Source organism: Lithobates pipiens, unplaced genomic scaffold (assembly GCF_037356315.1).
Source record: "Lithobates pipiens isolate NorthernLeopardFrog02 unplaced genomic scaffold, aLitPip1_a1.2 Scaffold_22, whole genome shotgun sequence".
In the NCBI taxonomy this organism is placed as follows: domain Eukaryota; kingdom Metazoa; phylum Chordata; class Amphibia; order Anura; family Ranidae; genus Lithobates; species Lithobates pipiens.
In genome coordinates, this window is record NW_027507784.1 from 264,505,968 (window position 1) to 264,520,933 (window position 14,966).

Sequence of the window (14,966 nt, forward strand, 5' to 3'; positions counted from 1 at the left end):
TCTCAGACACTTTACACAAAACACTTACATTGATCCCCCATGAAGGGAGATAGCACAAGTGTGTCTCTGTGCATCTTCCAAATTTGTAATTTAGAGAAATACAACATTTTGTTTTTAAAATAGCAAAAATAAAACCCTATCTAGTTTTTGGTGTTTCACACTCTCCCCAAAACATCAATGAGGTTCTTCATTTTATTTTTAACATCATTGATGTTTTGCAGGATATTTTACAAATCCCGATTGCACCCCATTATCTCCCCAATCTGGATCTGGGCACTTTCACTGGTAAAACAGGAATCTTCTTCCACATCACCTACAAAACAAAGCAAAAAAAAAAAACACACCATGTAATAAAAATATGGCGATATACATTGATGAGCTTACCGGAAGCTGTGTTCTCCGACACTCACCTGTTGTGGTGACAATTTGCCCAACCTCCACAATCTCTCCTTCCTCCTCCTGCTCCTCTTTTTCTGCTTTTGGAAGTTGGCCTTCTTTGGGAGGGGTGTGGTCCCTGGTGTCCTCATACTTGCCAAGTCTTCTCTCCCCTATGAGAATGGAAAAAAATAAAGAATTAGCACACAGAGGGCAGAATTAACAATATGAAACATTGTTTGGAAGTGTTGTCCAATTGTTTATTTTGGCCAAGCTTCAAGGTCATAACATTATTGGGGACACTGTGTTCAGCTGGAATACTTACCGGAAGAACGATGTTTCCTACGAACGAATGAAACCATGAACTTGAAAGTGGCCATTTTAAAATGCACAACATGAAATCAAAGCACATGGAGCAGGATGCAAGCAATAATAATCATATGAACACACGACAACTACTTACTTTTGTCAAGAACACGCTTGATCCTTATGTACTGCTCGTGCTCCCTCAGTTTGAGGTCTGACCAGCGTTTTCTCAGTTGATCCATGGATCGGTGTACCCCAAAATTCTTATGAAGACTCTTCACAACTTTATTCATGAGCTTGGCCTTTCTGATATTTGAGTTTGGGTAAGGTCCATACTTCCCATCATAGTCGGTCCTGTTCAATATGTCGACCAGCTCCAACATCTCTCCAAAAGACATATTTGAGGCCTTAAATCTTGTCTTCCTGGATCGGGACGTTTCAGGCTCCGGGCTTTCCTCACCCTCCTCCACGTTCGTGGAACTATTATTAGTGCGCACATGTGTTCTCTCCGCCATGTGCTCTCCCCACTTCGCCGGAAGCGAAGGGGCGGGGAATAGTCTGGAAAGAACATCAGGGGACGGGCGGAGTTTCACGCATACGCACTGTATATAAAACGCAACACGCGTGTGTCGTCCGTACGATCGGTGAACAGAGGGAGAAGCTGACGCGACGGACGTGCAAACGAAGGTAAAATTTTGAACTTGGTACATCACTAGGCTACACTGCTTCTAGACTGAGGCCTGCATTAGTGGAGTTTAGACTGACATTAGGGTTTGTCTTGTGTTGTGTCTTGCAGACATTATGGACGGCTTCAATGGCCATAGCTTCCTCCCTCTGTTCATCGATAAATACAGAGACATGCCCATCCTGTGGCAAGCAACACACCCACTATATAGTAACAAACAAAAGAGGCAGGCAGCAATGTTGCAACTGGTTGAGTTTGTGAAGCCAGTGATCCCCAGGGCAGACATCAAATATTTAAAAAAGAAAATTGGTAGCCTCAGGAGTACATATATGAGGGAGAGGACCAAGGTGCTGAAGTCCGTGCAATCTGGAGCTTCAGCAGATGACGTTTATGTCCCCACCCTGTGGTATTATGACAGGATGCATTTTCTGGCAGACCAGGCTGAGGTCAGAGAATCCCTCTCTACTCTTCCTTCCACGCGTCCTTCTATGCTCCATTCCACACCTGATGAGTCTTCCGATGCCCAACCTGGGCCTTCCACTCAGGAAGAACTGTGGGAGCCCAGCTTGAGCCAGGTATAGTATTGTTGTACATATTTGTGGAGTCAAAATGAATTTTGTTAACTTGATTTTTGCTCACTAATTGCTGAGTTTAGAAAGCGTTTCACATATCAATAGACAGTAGTGGCCAAAACCTTTGGGACAAGAAAGAAAAATGCTGGGCTCAGAATGATAGTCTTTTCTATTGGTTAACAATTTGCAACAGTGTTGATGTGAAAATTGTGTGTGTTTGATGAACCAAAAACTAAAACGATGTCCCTTTTTCATACACAGGAAGAACTCAGCCAGGACCAGGAGGGTGTGGAATGCAGCAGCCAGGAGATGGCTGTGGAAAGTGGCAGACAGGAGGAGGCGGGGGGCAGCCAGGCGGTGGGCAGCCAAAGGAGCCTCACTGAATGCCATGTCCCTCCCCTCCGCCTTCCACGCAGAAGGGCGAGAAAGGGGGGGAATGTTGAGGAGTCGGCCCTGAGGCTGATTGGTGAGGCTTCTGCGGCACTCCAAGCAAAACCCACCTACCAAGAGGCCTTTGCCGCCATGGTTGCGTGCAAGCTTGATAAAATGGAGCAGGGGCAACAGATCTTGTGTGAGGAGGTTATTATACACACCCTCAACAAGAGTCTGTGGGGCCAAATGACACAAGAAACACACTTGTGTGGTTTGGCCCATGCCCCTGTTCCTCCTCCTTCTGCCACACCTCCAGCACCACAGCCACAGCCTGGAAGGAAGCATGGAAGGAAGACCAGAGAGTGATGACCTGGGTTCAGTCTGGTCTGACAGAAGATGCAGCCTGTTGTAGTACCACAGCCTGGGAACATAGATGTCATCTGATGCTGTTCCGGGTTTCTTGGACTTCAGGACCAGACTTCTCTCCCTCAGACATGTATTCCTCAGGCCACCAATTTTTGCGTTTAAATAGTTGATGTGTGCCCTGGGGGCCAAAGGCTTCGCTAATCTCCCCAGTTTCAACATTGCTGCTTCCCTCTTTATTTGTTACTGACTCCGAAATAAAGGTATTTTTTTTGTTTGATGAAATACTTGTGTAATGTGTTTTCCTTCCAAAAGGCCAGTTAAATTTGTGAGCAGGCAGGTACATTTCAAAAAAACAAAGTGAAATAAATAACAAGGGTTAACAACACTAAACAACCTCCTGTAGATTAAAAAAGAAAAACAAAATATCAAAAATAAAATAATGTTGTTGTGGTAAGTTTACACACCAAAAAAAAAAAAAAAAAAAAAAAAAAAGGAGAAATGAGCAAACTGTCTTTAAATGAGATTTTTAGGGAATCCAAAAAAAAGCATCCAAAAAAGAATAAACCATATCTAAAATTGTGTAGATGTGACGCAAACTAAAATTGTATTGCTGAAATAGTTAAAAAAGAGTAATGAAATAAGTTCGGGAGAAGTGTGTGTGACTATGCGGTCAAAAGAAGTTCGTTCTTGCAGCATTGTAAAGAACAAGAGAATGCGCTTAATGAAAGAATTTTTAACATTGCAGCGTGACGAATGTGCTATATCGCTTACGAGCAGTAGTTTTACCTGAACAAGCGCTTCCATGTCGGAATTTGAATGTGAGCATGCGTGGCACCTTGTCCGTCAGAGTAGGCTACACATGATCGGAGTATGTCCGATCGGACCAGTTGGTCGGAAAATATTTCAAACATGTTGGAAAACTTGGTCCGACGGATATTCCGGCGGAATCAGTCCGATGCATACCACACACAGTCGGATTATCCGACAACACGGTCCGATAGGACACATTCCGACGGATTCTCCGACCATGTGTACAAGGGCTAAGAGATGCACATTAAGGTGCACCTCTTACAAGTGCACCTTAAAGTGGATCTTTCACAGTAGCTTTACTGATATGCCACAAAATACAGCAGCACTATCATTTTTCAAAAGAAATCTCAAACATTTATCATTAAAGGGCTGTCCTTGAGGTCCAGCCAAGGAACACAGATTTATTTCACTAGTTCGCTGCAGGCATAAGGAAGCATTTCCTCAATCTCCTTTTACTCATTGATCAGACTGCAATACTATCTTAGAGCGGTATTAAACTCTGATTTGCGCCAATTAAGAGATATTAATAGATGTTGTAGCAGGTGAGGTCACTGGCACATTCAATGCACTCTGCATTCAAAGCACACAGAGTGTGCTATGGAATACACGGTGCCGTGCCACGATCATGACTAATGTGTGCATACGTGGGAGTGATGTCATCCTGGCTCGGCCAAACAGCTAGATGGTGTAAACCTGGAAGCAAGCCTGGGTAAAGATGGAAGTGAAGACTGTGGTGACAGCGTGCCAATGAAGGGCTTCATTTAAAAGGTAAGTCTATCATAATGTGCTAGTATGCGTTGCATTCTAGTACATGGAAGGGAAAGAATAATGGAGGCTGCTATTGCTGACCTATCATTCTAAAAATGCTTGTGGCTTGACTAAGTCACTGACCCATAATAAGTATAGAGATTATAAATTGACATTCATTGGAACCTGCTTATTCCAGGTCAATGCTTTGTGGTCACACAGCCAAGCATCTAGCATTTTCATAAGAAAGCTAGCAATGGTAGCTTCTGAATATCTCTCACACCACTTTAAAAATGTTACAGGTCAGATTCATTTTAAGTAGCAAGCACACGTGCCTGAGGAACCTGCTTAAGAAGCCAACGCCTACCATATGATGCAGTCCACACATATAAATCACAATAAGGTACATGAATGACTGTATACAGACAACTAGTTCCTGTAGCTGCAGCAAAGAAGCTCAGATTGTTCTCAGCAAATAAAGCAAAGTGTTCTGCAGATTGCTGGAATGGTACAAGACTTATTTACCTTGCCCAGCGTCTTCTTCTTACAAAATCCTTTATGGTCTTATAGCCATGATAAGAACTGCAAAGATATATAAAAACATGTATTCACAATCTGGCCTTTCCTTTATATGTCACATGCTGTCATATATTGAAAGTGTTTACTGTGGTTTTTGTTTCTTCAAGCTTTCTTATGCCAATTTAAACAAATGTTTTGTACTGCATTGTGAAGCAAGAGACAGAAAAAAGTTACAAAAGTATAGTTGCTAATGTTTATTTCTTTCCCCATGACAAGACAATGACATCATTTTGGTTATGTTTAGCACTCAATCTCTGCAGTCAGTGCTGAAGAACATACATGATTTTGCTTGCTTTAAGTTGCAGATAGTTATATACTAGTTGCTGGTTAGTAAGGATGAGCTCAGGCGTGTTTGCATGGAACACGTGCAGAGCCCGCCAGGAATTCGGCGCAGAGCTGCACTAATCACAGGCAGTGAAACATTGCCCAATCTCTGCAGCCGCGCATCAGGACAATGCCTCACTGCCTGTGATTAGTGCAGAGCTGCACCGACTTCCTGGCGGGCTCTGCACGTGGAGCATGCGAACACGCCTGAGCTCATCCTTACTGGTTAGTTAGCTGAATGATGGGGACACAGAGGCAGCACACTGCTGTTATAGCATCAACGTTATGAGCGGCTGTACTGCTGGCCATACACTAGTAGACTTTTGTTTGAAAATGTTCCTTTTAGAACATTTTTTTGATGTTCTAATCATTGTTGGGGTCAAATTGATGTTAGTTTTTGACCACAATGACGAGAAAATTCAAAGGAGCAGATTAAAACTTTTTTTTTCCTAACTAACAAGTTTCTAACAGAGAATGTGCTCCATTCACTTCAAAATCAAACGTTAAAAGAAAACTTGGAAGTACTTTCAAACGAGGTTCATCGTGTCACTAAAAGTACTGAAAGGAATTTCCGTACGATTGTCACAAATGGTCGTTCAAAAATCTACTAGTGTATGGCCCCCATAAGAGTGCTGAACAGGATGTTAGGAGTGTAATCAGTTTAGTGCTATGTGGCTGTGCAGCCTATCTAATCTATCTGAACCTTTTACCTCTTTCTCCAAATTAATGGCCAGCCACCAAATAGTATAAAAATTGACAGTAGACTCTTCCTTCTATTTCTGTAGATTTATGAAGAGATACATGTATATGTATATGAACAAAAACATGACATCATTCTGACCGTGGTTCAACAATTCTGACAATTCTAAACATCCATTATTTCAGTCAATATCATATAAAATGTTTCTGCTCTGGAAACAGGGTAAGATTTTCTATAATTGTCAGAAGAAAATATTAAAGACAAATTGCTACCGTATATTGAATTTGTACCACTTGCTGTATGAAGATTCACTCTCCTGCTTTAGGGTCAATTCACACGGACTTGCACTAAAATGTTGAGAAAATGCATGTACATTTCCATCCATGTTAGCCGTGCGTTTTAATGCGTGCGGACGTCTGTTGACATGCATGTGCAGCGTTATGGTGTGAATATGACACATTGGAAGTGACTGTTTTTCAGATGTCCTTCCGTTGATCTGTGTTTTACAGCTGTGCTAAACGCAGATCAACACACTGGTGTGAATTGATACTAAGTAAACTAAAGGCCATAAACTTAGCAGATTAATGCAGTAATTATTACTCAGCTTGGGAATCTATCACTCCCTCATTTCCTAACAATTTTTACATTTGTAGAGCATCAGCACCATGTTCCAAAGAATCCAGACCACCCAAGACATTGGACAATCTGATGCCCCCTACTATGCAAATATAGACTTCCTAGCTGTTGGCACTTGGCTCTGTGCCCTATTACTGTTGTACTGGTCAGTAGGAATGAGCTCAGGCATGTTCGCATGAAACACGAGTAGAGCCCGCCAGGAAGTCAGTGCAGCGTTGTGCTAATCACAGGCAGTGAGACATTGCCCCGATGTGCGGCTACAGAGATCAGGCAATGTCTCATTGCTGCACCGAATTCCTGGCGGGCTCTGCACGTGTTCCATGCGAACACGCCTGAGCTCATCCCTACTGGTCAGTGAGGCAAGCCATTATACTGATGGACAAACAGAGAATTGTAGGAGGAAGCAGGCTAAATGTTCAACTCCACTAGATTTACAATATTTTTTTATCGCGGTGCTTCTCTCAATTTAGGTGCTCCTGAAGAACCTTGGAAGACACTAGATCCAGTTGATGCCAGTTGGCGGATATGGACAAAAGTACTACTTAAAGGCTAAGTTCACTTTTTTTTTTTTTTTTAATGCATTTTCTTTTCCCCCCAAAGGATCCTGCAGAGCACTGCACCCGCGATCAGCAGATCATGGATCAATGCCAGACTCCTACAGACTCTCCGTACACCTCTGTATGGGCAGACAGTTACTGAAGAGCAGGTGGAATCAATGAACTATAAAAAAGCTCATTAGCACCCCACAGATTACTGGGAACTACAAGCTGTCTGCCGAAATGGAAGACAGTAGGTGTAGTTCATTCATTCACAGAACTTTGTGAATAAATGAATTGACTGTCTGGGTGGAGCCCCGCACAGCGTTACCATTTTTAAATTGTGACAGCGGGTGTGGGGAGAGGATCCCCTGCCCAGTGTCACAATGAGGGGGTGGGGATCAGTGGTGCAGGGGGAGGTTGCTAAACATGTTGCGCCCTAAATAAGGGTGTAATATGCTCAAAAAAGAGAACTTTGCATGTCTGCATGTAATGCTATGACCTATAAACATAACTCTTATTTGATGCGGTTCAGACAGGATTCATGCATACAGATATGTGTAGGTGCTTTATGTGCCTGTCGTAAAATTCAGCTTGTACCATGCAAGTGAACAGTACACACATAATTTTTCCATGCATGCATGTTCAATGTACTTCCCAAAAGCGGAAATGTTGCATTCAGCAAATACGCCGGAGACGTATGCATGGGCAAACACTGATGCAAAGGAGACTCATACAGTCTGCATTCAGAGGGATTTTCTAGTACTATAGAACTTGGGGAGAGCTATTCTAATGACGTCAGTACATTTTTTAAAACTCTCCTTATATGTAGCTTCATAAATGCATGTGGCTAGCTACATCCTGATAAAAAAAAAAAAAAAAAAAAACAACACACCTCAGTCTGTCCTCAGACTGATGACTAGAATCATTCAAACCACTTCTTCTGAGCCCAGCTCGTCCTGAACTGCCCTCAACCAGAAGCAGCACAACCATGAGCAGATCTCTCTCTGTCACTGCTTGGCTCCTCTTGTACGATTTCTTCCTTTTAGCCCTTGTACACACGGTCGGAGATTCCGACAACCAAATCCGTCTGATTTTGTCCGACGGATTTTGTCCGAAACTGTTGCATACACACGGTTGGACAAAGTTGTCGGAAAATCCGACGCGATTACGTTATTTCGTTACGACGGGACTACGTTCACGCTAGTAGCCAATAGCTTTGGTGTAGGAATTTGATCTGAGCATGTATGGCACTTTGTCTGATCGGAATTTTCTACACATGATCGGAGTATGTCCGATCGGAGCATTTTGGTGAAAAATTTTACCAACAAGTTGGAAAACTTGGTCCATCTGATACTCCGACAGAAACAGTCCGATGTAGACCACACACAGACGGAATATCCGACACAACAGTCCGATCGGACACATTCCGTCTGAATCTCCAACCGTGTGTACAAGGGCTTACACTCCAGCCCTGCTATACAGGGGCTGCAAAAGGCTGATACCAGGTCATATTCAGGTATTTACACTATCTGCATTAAAAAAATATATTTAATGATGTACAGTATCTCACAAAAGTGAGTGCACCCCTCACATTTTTGTAAATATTGTATTATATCTTTTCATGTGACAACACTGAAGAAATTACACTTTGCTACAATATAAAGTAATGAGTGTAGAGCTTGTATAACAGTGGAAATTTGCTGTCCCCTCAAAATGACTCAACATACAGACAATAATGTCTAAACAGCTCACAACAAAAGTGAGTACACCCCTAAGTAAAAATGTCCAAATTGGGCCCAAAGTGTCAACATTTTGTGTGGCCACCATTGTTTTCCAACACTGCCTTAACATTCTTGGGCTTGGAGTTCACCAGAGCTTCACAGGTTGCCACTGGAGTCCTCTTCCACTCCTCCATGATGATATTACAGAGCTGGTGGATGTTAGAGACCTTGCGCTCTTCCACCTTCCTTTTGAGGATGCCCCACAGATGCTCAACAGGGTTTAGGTCTGGAGACATGCTTGGCCAGTCCATCACCTTTACCCTCAGCTTCTTTAGCAAGGCAGTGGTCGTCTTGGAAGTGTGTTTGGGGTCGTCATGTTGGAATAGTGTCCTGCGGCCCAGTCTCTGAAGGGAGGAGATCATGCTTTGCTTCAGAATGTCACAGTACATGTTGGTTCTCTAAATGAACTGTAGCTCCCCAGTACCGGTAGCACTCATGCAGCCCCAGACCATGACACTCCCATCACCATGCTTGACTGCAGGCAAGACAGATGTGTCTTTGTACTCCTCACCTGGTTGCCACCACACACGCTTGACACCATCTGAACCAAATAAGTTTATTTTGGTCTCATTAGACCACAGCATGATTCCAGTAATCCGTGTCCTTAGTCTGCTTGTCTTCAGCAAACTGTGGGCTTTCTTGTGCATCATCTTTAGAAGAGGCTTCCTTCTGGGACAACAGCCATTCAGACCAATTTTATGCAGTGTGAGACGTATGGTCTGAGTACTGACAGGCTGACCCCCACCCATTCAACCTCCGCAGCAATGCTGCCAGCACTCATATGTCTATTTCCCAAAGACAACTTCTGGATATGACGCTGAGCACATGTACTCAACTTCTTTTCTGAGTGGAACTTGTCCTGTTAAACTGCTGTATGGTCTTGGCAACTGTGCTGCAGCTCAGTTTCAGGACCTTGGCAATTTTCTTATAGCCTAGACCAGTGATGGCGAACCTTGGCACTCCAGATGTTTTGGAACTACATTTCCCATGATGCTCCACTACACTGCAGAGTGCATGAGCATCATGGGAAATGTAGTTCTAAAACATCTGGGGTGCCAAGGTTCGCCATCACTGGCCTAGACCATCTTTCTGTAGAGCAACAATTCTTTTTTTTTTAGATCCTTAGAGGGTTATTTGCCATGAAGTGCCATGTTGAACTTCCAGTGACCAATATGAGAGAGTGAGAGCGATAACACCAAATTTAACACACCTGCGACGTTGCAAAAGTAACGAGTAACATGACACAGAGGAGGGAAAATGGCTAATTGGGCCAAATTTGGACATTTTCACTTAGGGGTGTATTCACTTTTGTTCCCAGCAGTTTAGACATTACTGGCTGTGTGCTATTTTGAGGGGCCAGCAAATTTTCATTGTTATACAAGCTGTACACTCACTACTTTACATTGTAGCAAAGTGTAATTTCTTCAACGTTGTCACATGAAAAGATATAATAAAAATATTTACAAAAATGTGAGGGGTGTACTCACTTATGTGAGATACTGTATTAATAAATACAGAGCTACATCAATTTTGTAACTTTTGTCCCTAAAGTTCAGCTTTAGGGACAATGAGTGGAAAGACAACCTATCACAGTCAGGGGGAATAGGTCTATGCGCTATTTTACAATTCCTTCTTCCTGCTCACTGAGCTTCATTGTATACAGATTGTCCAATTCTCTGAAAAATCTATGTGACTAATACAGATCACTCGTGACTCTGGGACAATACATGTGTTGTGAGGACAGCATCTGTTTTTTCCTCTATGCATCATGACAATACAAAGTGAATTACACACCAGGTTGTTCCACACTGCCATTATTTAATATGAGCCACTTTGAAGTTACACACATCACACCGGGCCCAGCAATATTGATGCATTAAAGTGTTACTAAACCCACAACAGCAAAATTAATATGTTTATGCAGTAAAGCATGCTTGTTTTACTTACGGTGGAACCTAAGGGGTTAATCCTCTGTATTGTGTAAAAAGGCTGGTTGATCCTGTATGCACAGAACATCTTCTTCCACTGAATACAAAACATGTCCGGATAAGATAGAGTTACTAGAGTCAGGCTGCACATGCTCAGTTTGGTGTGTATTGCTAGAGAGTTTTTTTTTTCTTGGGAGAGTGCATATGATCGGTACAGGGCCAATCAGTACTGTCCAGACAGAGGGGTCAGGGATCCTGATAGGACAACCAGTGCAGTGTGAAAACTCCTCCTACAAGCGTTAGCCAGAAACGAATAGAAGTCACAAGACTGCTATATACTGCTGATGAAAAAATTTATTTACCAGTTTATATTCCATGTTCTGTGTACTGTGGGAAACTAGATATAGCAGGGTCCTGGGTTTAGTAACACTTTAACTGTGTGAGAGCCAGCACCAAAAAACCCTACATGTTTCAGCTGCTACATGGTTGTTAAGTCAGAAGTAATTTTGTCCTGCCTCAGTTCCCCACTGAATAATATCTACAATAGAAGTGAATTCAGCTGAGGGAATAATAGAATGAAAAGCCGTGTCCTGCATAGCATGGAACTGCTATAATATATGTATCAGAAGGTTTAAAACAGGGTCGGAAAACCTATGCAACAGGAAATTGGAATGCACAAATACAGGAAGGAGATGGAATTTGTCCTACTCACGCTGGAAAGTCTGCTGCAAACTGCCACCCTTCTCGGTCTGCTCCACCAGGAACATTGAAGTCTATGTACCAGTCAGAAACCTGCAGAGACAATAATGTAATATACTAGAACAAGCTTTACAGAAGCATAGACACATCTTGAAACACCAAGACACAATTGTATATAGTGGCATTTCTAGTAGGGAACACTTTTTAACTGCATGATATTTTTGTAATATTTACAAATCTTTAAAGTTTTAAATTATCCCACATAGTGAGGCTGTGCCTATGCTGCAAGGGTCATCTGCTCAGCTGAGTCTAGGAGACACAGAAAAGCAGCCTCTTCACCACTACACTCCACTGGTCTAAGGACCTGACATCATCGAGACCAGTGCAGTGTCCATTCCCCTGCACAGGATGCGAGGACTCAAGAAAAAGTCCACCAATGGAGCACCATCTTCAGGAGAATCACAGGATCAAGCAAGTAAGGGTGCTTCTCTTCTGCCCTAGACCAAATGAGGTCTAGGGAAACTCTTGCATAAACGGGCACAGCCTCAATGCAAGGGATAATTTTATACAGTAGTTTCCCAGAGTTGGGCTTTATCGTCTTTGCATTGGCTTTGTAGAATGTGCAATTAACTGCATGTCAGGGCAAAATAAATAAAACAACATATGCTGTACACCTTTGTAATACATACACACTAGCCATGTTTTACCCCTTTGAAGATCCTGGAAGTACAAATACCTGTTGGGTTGAAACTAGCTCCCAAGTGCTGTGATGAGCTGACAACACACAGCATTCTTGTGAACTGAGCATTGCCAGTCATGCCCTTTTGCTAAACTAGTCAAACCCTCCCACCTACATAACAGAGTCTCTTAAAGCAAAATTAAACTCCCCTATTTTTTTTTTTTTGCTGCTGTTATTACATGGGCCCCAGAATCTTTATGTCATAATGTTCTAGTAAGCAGTACATACTAGCAATTTATGGCACACTTCACTATCAAATGATGCCCACTGGTCATCCACCTGCTTCCATCTTCTCCTGGTCTCCCCTCTGGATTCAGTCATGTTTGGCCACTGGAGTGGCTGGGCCGTGATGGAGACACTCCCAAGCATGGGTACAAGAGTCATATCATCACAACACAGATGTAAAGCAAAATGTACACTGATCTGTGCATGCACGGCTCACTGTACATTATGGCTGACAGGCAGAGAGAAGCATTTGTGACAGAAGAGACCAACAGCATCTCTTCTGTGATAAAAACCCTGCCTGTCAGCATTTTTTTTTTTCAATTTGAGCTCAATTTTACTATAATCTTTCTGTAGCCCTAGGAAAAAAAAAAAAAAAAAAAAAAAAAAAAAAAAAACTAGGAGGGCCAGTCAGACTTCATTAGGTAACACAGGAAGTGTGTGCAAGACAGCTCTGGATTTTTAGGCATAATCAATAGTCTTTTTTGAACTTGCTGAACATATGTCACACAACACAAACGGTAGCAAATAAAGCAAAAAAGTTAGGGTTTACATATACGGCATTAGTCAGACATGGGCACTGATTGCCTTTCTAAAACAGAAAATATTTACAAAAAGGTTTATTACTGAAACAAATTTTTCCAGGTAGAAGGATGTGACCACTGCTGATTGACTTCTGAATATTATGCTAAATAATTTGGCTATTATGCCAAGTATACCTTCCAGCAATTAAAAGGATCTGGCCTTCCGAATTTTATGTTCTTCAGATATCTCCCTGCGTGCCCAGTTCACTGATGGAATGTCGCAAGCTGATATCCACTTTGTACAACATGCTGCTCACTCCTACAGCTGCTAAGCTGGCCTATTCTTCCTAAAATTGTTGTATAGAAGATGTGAATGGTTTAGATAATGAGGAATGGGGAGAGAGCCTGAACACCCATTAATTCGTTTTGCCCAAATTAAATCTATATTATACATCAGGCCTACTTAATCCGGGTCCTTATGGCCAAAATTTGACCAAATTTCTCCTGTGGTCTTTCCCCAGAATTCAAGAATTTTGGACACAAGTCATTTAATTTCTCCATGACAAGATGGGGTCTCCTTTGTCTTTTGACCCTAAAAGTTGTCTGTTGGGGCTTTTCCTGCCCCCGACTCAGAAAAATTCCAAACCATATTTTTACATGAAACATTATTTGTTGCTCGGAAGCTTCTTGCTAGAACCTGGATACAGGCTCTCTCCCCAACACGCTCTGCTTGGATTACTGAAGTCAATCGCATGCTACCAGTTAAGAAAGTGATTTATGTTCATATAATGTGAACATCCAAGTAGAATAAAATTGGGACTGGTAACTACAGTTACTCGATACCTGTATTTGATGTGCCTGTGAACCTTTCTCTCTTCTTTCCCATTGCCGGGTGGATTGGGGGTATATCACCTACATTTCTTTCTATTAGACATGACCTCTTGCTGATACCTGCACCTTCTGTATTTTGTACAAGTAATGTAGACATGATTGGGTAATATTGCCTAGTTCTGGTCACACCTGTCTGTAGGAAATCCGTCTGCTACAGATCTTACATCTTTGTGGAAATGTCGCCATGTTCATATTTTCTTTGGTTTTAATATGTGATTTGGTATGTACTGCTCCGTAATGTACTTAAATACATTTTTAAATAAAGATCGTTTTCTGGTTAAAACTTGCAAAAAAGGAAAAGGCTGCACATGGACACGCAATACACAAAATAATACAAAGGGGGTCCCCAGTTTTGTATACTGCACTGCCAATGTGCACCTCTTTGATTTGTGTTAATTTGAAACTGATCAGACCAGGTACCATTGCTGTTTTTGTATTAGGTGCAGACACACAATAGTAGTCTTCAGCTGCCTTGCAAAGGTGATGTTTGGGCTTTTGGTGTGTTGCTGTACCCCATTCACATTTGAGGGTAGAGGGGATTCATATTCCCACTCGTGTTTTTCATGCAATAACACGCATCTCGCCTACAGCGGCCAATTCACTTGCATGGGCTGCCCTACCCACAACAAATATGCCAAAGTAGCTCCAGAACATTTTTGGTCGTGGAGTGTCAGAAGTTTTTTCAGTGCGTATTTTGGCGCATAGCAAAAATGCACATCTGCTACCAGTGCTATTAAAGCAGAAATCCACCCAAAAGGAGAAGTTCCACTTGTTTGCTTCCTCACACATTTGGTGCCTTTTGGGGGAGGGGGGGGGAGCAGGTACCCATTTTTGACAGGTACCTGTCCCCACATCTTCGCTGAAGAGAGGTCCCCTCCTTCTTCCACACCCGCCAGGCCATTCGGAAAGCACAGTGCCCTTCGCACATGTGCAGTAGGGAACCGGTTGTGAAGCCGCAAGGCTTCACTGCTGCTTTCTCTTACAAGGAATGGTGGCGGCAGCATCCGAGAGCCAATTGATGATGGGGTGCTGACATTGCGGGATTCCTGGACAAGTAAGTATCCCAATATTAAAAAATACGCAGCTACAGCATTTGTAGCTGCAGACTTTGAATTTTTGGTGGAGGAGCTGAAGCTCTGCTTTAACAATGTATGGCACTGCAAGCGTGCCC

At 42.6% G+C, this 14,966-nt stretch overlaps 1 protein-coding gene across 2 annotated transcripts in view; it reads right to left on the reverse strand.

Moving 5' to 3' along the window:
• Nucleotides 1-14,966, reverse strand: part of TECPR1 (tectonin beta-propeller repeat containing 1) — a 147,012-nt gene that overhangs the window by 61,612 nt on the left and 70,434 nt on the right. Inside the window, exons 18-20 of one of the 2 annotated variants that reach the window (XM_077449041.1) lie at nucleotides 11,433-11,512; nucleotides 5,847-5,915; nucleotides 4,759-4,815 (exon numbers count right to left, since the gene is read on the reverse strand). In XM_077449041.1, coding sequence (XP_077305167.1) covers nucleotides 4,759-4,815; nucleotides 5,847-5,915; nucleotides 11,433-11,512 — 206 coding nt within the window. The remainder of the gene's footprint in view (nucleotides 1-4,758; nucleotides 4,816-5,846; nucleotides 5,916-11,432; nucleotides 11,513-14,966) is intronic. The other variant, XM_077449042.1, reaches the window with a different exon arrangement.